Raw genomic sequence first — 7500 nt, forward strand, 5'->3', positions numbered from 1 at the left:
GCTTTTGTGATTTAACTTACTATTTAAAGGTTAACACATTTCTGTTTTTTGTCATTATTATATGACAATATAAAAGAAAATATAACTAATTAACTATGGTAGTTGTGTGGGGCAGTGGGTAATACTGGAAAAATTGGCTGACTATCCTTAATGTCATTTTTCTCTCTAGATTGACTGCTGTGTCAAATTGTCAGGGATGCCGGATCTTACCCTGTCATTTGTAAATCCCCGCCTCTTTGATGATGTGTCATTTCATCCATGTGTCAGGCTTAAACGTTGGGAGGTAAGTTTGTGCCTATTGATATTGATTTTTAATTTAGAAAAATCCAGTCCATAATATCAAATAAAAGATGTAAGTAAGTAGATGGAGTTGTTTGTCAGTTGACATCTGCTCACACAATATATATGTATAATACATGTAAGATGTAAGATTGTACATAGATATGTATAGTATAAATGAAATGTATTAAGAAAACTAGATTGAATTTTCATTAATATAATTGTGTATTGTTCTGCAGTCTGAACGAGTGCTGTCATTTATTCCTCCTGATGGGAACTCTAGACTCCTGTCATACCACATTGGTTCACAGTCAGTCGTTGCCATTCCAGTGTATATTCGCCACAATATTTCCTTCCGTGATGTAGGAGGAGGAAGATTAGATGTCACAGTAGGACCCAAACAAACTATGGGGCGAACAGTAAGTGTGTTCTTTCAGGTGTCCATGCGTTTTAGTATGGTTACGTTTGGAGTTATGGATGTTATAATTATTATTATTTTTTTCTCTCATAGCTTTTTTGTTTGATTAAAAAAAATCACAATCCAATTGCAGGTTGAAGGAGTGATCCTTGAGGTTCCAATGCCAAAGTGTGTTCTGAACTGCAACCTGGTAGTGACTCAAGGAAAGTACTCGTTCGATCCTGTGTCCAAGGTGTTGCGGTGGGACTTGGGCCGCATTGATCCCACAAAACTACCTAATATGAGAGGGAATGTAAGTTTGAATTTCAGTGTTTTTTTGCGAGTTGTAGTATTCTCTTTTTTCTTCTCGACTTCTCCTTAATGATGTTCAGTAAAGGGATACTGCACTTTTGTTCTCTTTTGGGAGAGATTTGATAATTATACTTCTTTTTTTTTCAGATCAGCATACAGAGTGGGTCCCCTCCACCTGAGAGTAATCCTACCATAAATGTAAGTTGTTTATCTCTTGCATTGTAATTGGAAAGAACGGAGTTTCTGTTTTAAGAGTTGAGAGTAAATTTCATATATCATAATAGCAGCTTACCTTTTGTAAGGTTTAGAATCTACTTCTATAAATTATTAACCTCAGCTCAAAGTAACTGGAATTAGTTTGTATATTAATATAAACAAATTTTCTTCTTTATCTTAAAGGTGCAATTCACAATCACCCAACTGGCTGTCTCTGGCTTGAAGGTGAACCGTCTTGACATTTATGGAGAAAAGTACAAGCCATTCAAAGGTGTCAAGTACATAACCAGGGCTGGCCGCTTCCAGGTTCGCACATAAGGGAAAGTTAGGGAATGTATTTGGATGCCTTTCATTTCTTTCGGCTGATTTTTCTGTAATGATTACATAGTTTTGTTGTTGTTGCAGCTTGTGTTTTTATAGTATATTTGCATTGATTAAGTTTGATAGTTATTAAATATTAAGAGAATTTTTTCTGGTATAACACTTGAGTATTTTTATTGTGTTTGAACAAAGGAAAGTACATTTTCATGCTTTCTACCGGTTCTGTATGATAAGTTCTGCTCTGAAATGTCATAATTAGATTTTGATTTTACATTTTGTATATTAATTAAGCAGGGAATTAATTAATGATTTGAAGATTATAATAAGCTTATTCATGTAATTTATATACCAAGAATGACCAAGGAATCTGTTTGATGAGTAGAGGAATACTTTATGTACAAGACTGTATTATGTTTTGTCAGAGGTAACCCTAAAAAGAAGAGAAAAAAGAAAACTTAGTATATACTTGAGATATTTAACATTGCATACATTGCAAAGAGAAATGTAACAGTGAATTTATTATTCTTTATATAATCTTTATTTTTCTTTGATTTTTTTTTTCTCAGTCTATTGTTGATTTTATGATAGTATTTCTAAAGGATATTTATGCAAATCCTGACTAATGCAAACTAGAAAAAAATAATTATGAAACAAGATTAAAGATTACACTAGTTTTGAATATTATTTTGGATTTGATACCTTTGAACAGCACTCCTTGAAATCGAGATACAGCTTCAACATTTCCTTTTCACAATATTCCTATAGTAATATAAGATAGAACATGAATGCAAGGGTCATTGCATTTACTTTTCTTTCATCCTCTTTTTACAAGATCGTCACTCTGAAAATGTATGAAATAATGATAAAATCAATACTTGTAATAAACTATTTGATGAAACATTTGTAAGATATCTTGCATAATGCAGTATTCACATTTTGAGAAAGTAGGATGCTGTGAAGGAGTGCTGATTTTCATCATGAATCATATCTCCTGATTTTTTTTATTTTTCTTTAGTAGAGCAACAAGTGAATTCATTCCAGGTTTTCTTTTTTTGTTACTGAGAATCTCCTAACCTTTGCTTGAGTGTGTGTTCTCTCATTTCTAGGCTGTATTTTGATTGTTAAATAAACTATATTGTAATTACTGGATTTATTTTGACGGTGGTATACTCCAACCCAGAATGTAATCAACTCTGTGATGAGGATTGTAGATAATATATTCTGAATTGATTTTGAAAAGCACATATTCCTGTTTTAATGTATATAACCTACTGATACCAGGGACATGCACTGTACACTGTGGTTCTGTTGTCTTTGTATATATATTTCCCCCCCCATAAATGACTCTGTAATGTTATAATCACCAAAGGGTCAATTACTAGTCCTTCCATCACCTGTTTACCTTATTCCTTGATTATTTTGTGAAAAAAATGTTTTATTTCTAATAGTATTATTCTTGTTAACTATGGTTATTATTATTGTTCTTCGTATTGTTGTTGTTGCTATTATTACTATTATCATTTTAGTAATATTAACAATGATACAATAATAGAAATTAGTATTTTTTTCAAACTTACAAAGAATGGAGTAAATGTGAGGTCAAGCAAGTGTCTAGTAACTGACTCATGTTGACTACATGCTTATGGGGCCATATATATAATAATAAAAAAAGAAAAAGAAACAATGAATGAAATAGGAAAAAGTACTGGTTACATGCATTTCTGGCATCATTGAATAAATATTATCATAAATGATCTTGTGAACAGGTTATTTCACTGTCATGCATGAATGAAAATGATAACAAAGAAAATATTTTTTTTTATATTTAATGTTTTCCTTTATACAAAGAGCAAACCCACAATCTTTGGAAGGATTTCACCATGACCTGAGTAATGAAAACATGATACTTAAGTACAATTTTTATTTACAACTTGATTACATATACATTATAGACACCTTTCTACAAATATGTTCATCCAATTTAATTTTAAACACCCTGCAGTTATGGAAAACTTGTTGCCACTTTAAGATCACTATCCTGTAAACATTATCAAAATATTTATATAGCCTCTGCATAATTCAGTTCTTCAAGTAATTACCTATATTCAATGGTAAAAAAATCTTATGTCCAACAGTGTGGCATATTCTATCCAGACACAAAATTAAAGTTTTGCATACTAAATAGCCATAACATGCATTCATATGGGTCGGCATGTCACAGTGGAGCACAAGCAGCTTTTCCACTGAGCATAGTAACTAATCAGAGTTTAGCACCCTGTTCATTAATGACAATGTCACATTTGAAGACTTCTGAAAAAGATTTTAGGAAATGGGGGACAACTTCATCTATGGTAATATCCCTGCCTATCTCTTTACTCATTGATGTAACACCTTTATCTGGGATGCCACATGGTGTTATATTACCATACCAACTTAGGTCTATATTGCAGTTCAGAGCAATGCCATGGGTAGTTACATGGCGACCTTGAATACCTGTAAAAGAAAGAAAAAATATTTCATATTTGTCCCCTGAATATCTCCACTTGAGCATATTTTATATTGAAAAATGTAAATATTTAGCATGTAATGACTAAAACTTATGTTTTAACCATTACCAAAGGAAGGTTAGGTCCTTCTAAGATATTTTTTCCCTAATTTGTGGAGGGGAGAAAGAAGAAGGGTGGGAGAGGGGAGAAAGGGGGGGGAAAAAAAAAAAAAAAAAAAAAAAAAAAAAAAAAAAAAAAAAGAGAGATTCTGAAGAAAATTAAAGATGCTTTGAGGCCTAAGGAATGTATGTCCTATATTTAGGCAAGCTCTAGGGAAGAGAGGGAAATTGTGCCAATATTCCTACAGGAAGTTGGGAAATGATGGTAATGTTTTCAAGTCTTGCATAGTAGAATGTGATATACAGAAAAAATAATTAAAAAAAATATGAATCTAATTACAGCATGGACTACTGCTTGTTTAGCAGAATGAAGTGCCACATGCAAAAATATTTATTAATGGTTAATGGTTATAAAGCATAATGTGCTAGACATTAAAGGTCAATTAGCACTATAGAAAAGTGTAAGAATAAGATAGGGATTAGCAAAGGAGAAAGGGGGTTTAAGGTCTCAGGAAAAATGTTAGGAGGAATAAAATCCAGGGAAGGGTCAGGTATATCCAGGGGGAAGAAGCAGGGATAAAGGGGAAGGAAGAGGGGAGTGGGATGTATTGGGAAGGAGTAGGAGCGAGAGGTTAAGGGGGAACCTGAGTAAGAGGATGATGAATGTCAGCAGTTACTTTGAGTGTAGAAGGAATGGGAGCAGAGAGATTGGAGGATGAATGAGTTAAGTGAGTTAGGTTTGATAATGCTATAGCTTGGGATTTGGATGCAACTGTGACAAGGCTGGGAATGATCATGGCGGCTGCAGAAGGAAATTTTGCCTGCTAGTTTTTTGAGACATTGCAAGAAGAGGAGAGTGTTGTCAAAGTAAGGGGCTGTGGGAGAGGATTACAAAAAATTTATCCCATTTGGGTGGGCTAAACAGAGGTAGAGGTAACAGAAGGATGTCGACATGTGGAAGAGGGAATAATGTTGAGAGAGGTTGTACTACGAAGAGGTGGACAGTAAGGATTCAGAGTAGTAATAAGGGAGGATGGGGTAATTGATGAAGAAAGTTGTGGGGGTGGAGATGAAGTAGAGGATGTTGGGAGAGGAGGAATGTCTCCTGGAGATTAAGTATTAACCTAGATGGATGATTTGGACTGGACTGATGTGATAGTAGGACAGGGTAGTAGTAACATTGGCTAGAGAGTCTGGGGTTGGGGAACCAGAAAAATTTAAATCAGTGCAGTTATTTGATGAAGGGGAAAGCTTCAGTGCCCCTAATAATGTTAAAAAGTCTTCATTACTGGCCATGGTAAGTCTCAGAGTATGTTTGGGAGAGAAACAGTGCACCCCTAAGGGTCCCTTGAGGGGTGGACTGTTTCTCTCCCCAACATATTCCTCTGTTTAGACAGCTAAACAGAGGATTACTGTGCTCATGGCTCTCCCAGGCTGTTCATAACTGGCAAAAACAGTGGGGGACACTTTGCATTCATGACCATGCCCTTCAGTTTATCAGAAAACACCGGCAATGCCCTTTTATATGTATTGTATTGTATTGTGCTGTGTTGTATAATGATGATACCAAAAATTCAAGAATTGTAAAAATGCATTTCTGGATGGGGGCTTATTCTAGGGGTTGGCTTATTAAAATTGCATGGTATATATGTCAAACTGTTAAGATTATTCAACAGAAAAAATACCAATTTCACTTGTAAAATCTTCCCTTTTCTCATTTTTTAAATTATTGGGAGGGGTGGCCGTCCCCCCTCACCCCCCATGTGTCCGCCACTAGGCACAAAGTCCACCTTTCATCCTTTCAACATGGCTAGCACATCTTAGGAAGAGGATGGTAGAGAGGCTTGGAGAACAGAAAGAAACGAAAAGGGGAAGGGGAAAAGAAGGGCAATATTAGTCGAGTCGAGGCCTGAGACCCAAGGCAGGGGTGATCCCCAGGAATGGATCCCAGTGTCCGTTTCCTAAGCCTCCCATGGCAACAATGGGCAAGGAGGAGGGAGAGAAGAGAGGAAGAGGGAGAGAAGAGAGGGAGAGGGAGGGAAGAGAGGAAGAGGGAGAGAAGAGAGGGAGAGGGAGAGAAGAGAGGAAGAGGGAGAGAAGAGAGGAAGAGGGAGGGAAGAGAGGGAGGGTGAGAGAAGAGAGGAAGAGGGAGAGAAGAGAGGAAGAGGGAGAGAAGAGAGGAAGAGGGAGATAAGAGAGGAAGAGGGAGAGAAGAGAGGAAGAGGGAGAGAAAAGAGGAAGAGGGAGGGAAGAGAGAGGGAGAGAAGAGAGGAAGAGGGAGGGAAGAGAGGGAGAGGGAGAGGGAGAGGGAGAGAAGAGAGTGAGAGAAGAGAGGAAGAGGGAGAGAAGAGAGGAAGAGGGAGAGAAGAGAGGAAGAGGGAGAGAAGAGAGGAAGAGGGAGAGAAGAGAGGAAGAGGGAGAGAAGAGAGGAAGAGGGAGAGAAGAGAGGAAGAGGGAGAGAAGAGAGGAAGAGGGAGAGAAGAGAGGAAGAGAGAGAGAAAAGAGGAAGAGGGAGAGAAAAGAGGAAGAGGGAGAGAAAAGAGGAAAAGGGAGGGAAGAGAGCGAGAGAAGAGAGGAAGAGGGAGAGAAGAGAGGAAGAGGGAGAGAAAAGAGGAAGAGGGAGGGAAGAGAGCGAGAGAAGAGAGGAAGAGGGAGAGAAGAGAGGAAGAGGGAGAGAAAAGAGGAAGAGGGAGGGAAGAGAGCGAGAGAAGAGAGGAAGAGGGAGAGAAGAGAGGAAGAGGGAGAGAAGAGAGGAAGAGGGAGAGAAGAGAGGAAGAGGGAGAGAAGAGAGGAAGAGGGAGAGAAGAGAGGAAGAGGGAGAGAAGAGAGGAAGAGGGAGAGAAGAGAGGAAGAGGGAGAGAAGAGAGGAAGAGGGAGAGAAGAGAGGAAGAGGGATATAAGAGAGGAAAAGGGTGAGAAGAGAGGAAGAGAGAGAGAAGAGAGGTAAAGGGAGAGAAGAGAGGGAGAGGGAGAGAAGAGAGGGAGAGGGAGGGAAGAGAGGAAGAGGGAGAGAAGAGAGGAAGAGGGAGAGAAGAGAGGAAGAGGGAGAGAAGAGAGGAAGAGGGAGAGAGGAAGATGGAGAGAAGAGAGGAAGAGGGAGAGAAGAGAGGGAGAGGGAGAGAAGAGAGCAAGAGAAGAGAGGAAAAGGGTGAGAAGAGAGGAAGAAAGAGAGAAGAGAAGAAGAGGGAGAGAAGAGAGGAAGAGGGAGGGGGTGGGGGGCAGTATTCGTGAACTCACCCAATGCACAAATTTTGTTGTCTTTCACCCAAACTCCAGTATGGGGTGAAGTTTCTGCGACAATACCAAAGGACCTACATGTGCGAATTACAGCTCTTTCCAAGGCACACACATACCTAGAAGTAAGAAATAA

General features: G+C 38.1%; 2 protein-coding genes across 2 annotated transcripts in view; one reads left to right on the forward strand and one right to left on the reverse strand.

Annotated features, from left to right (window-relative positions):
* LOC125045460 (AP-3 complex subunit mu-1-like) overlaps positions 1 to 2769 on the forward strand; it is a 14865-nt gene extending 12096 nt beyond the window's left edge. The window contains exons 6-10 of the mRNA XM_047642729.1: positions 170 to 283; positions 519 to 698; positions 831 to 989; positions 1136 to 1186; positions 1388 to 2769. Of these exons, the coding sequence (XP_047498685.1) occupies positions 170 to 283; positions 519 to 698; positions 831 to 989; positions 1136 to 1186; positions 1388 to 1522 (639 nt within the window). The 3' untranslated portion in view covers positions 1523 to 2769. The remainder of the gene's footprint in view (positions 1 to 169; positions 284 to 518; positions 699 to 830; positions 990 to 1135; positions 1187 to 1387) is intronic.
* Positions 2770 to 3432: 663 nt separating this feature from the next.
* Positions 3433 to 7500, reverse strand: part of LOC125045461 (putative lipoyltransferase 2, mitochondrial) — a 6033-nt gene continuing 1965 nt past the window's right edge. Inside the window, exons 3-4 of the mRNA XM_047642730.1 lie at positions 7368 to 7483; positions 3433 to 4018 (exon numbers count right to left, since the gene is read on the reverse strand). Coding sequence (XP_047498686.1) covers positions 3786 to 4018; positions 7368 to 7483 — 349 coding nt within the window. The 3' untranslated portion in view covers positions 3433 to 3785. The remainder of the gene's footprint in view (positions 4019 to 7367; positions 7484 to 7500) is intronic.

Source organism: Penaeus chinensis, chromosome 37 (assembly GCF_019202785.1).
Source record: "Penaeus chinensis breed Huanghai No. 1 chromosome 37, ASM1920278v2, whole genome shotgun sequence".
In the NCBI taxonomy this organism is placed as follows: Eukaryota; Metazoa; Arthropoda; class Malacostraca; order Decapoda; family Penaeidae; genus Penaeus; species Penaeus chinensis.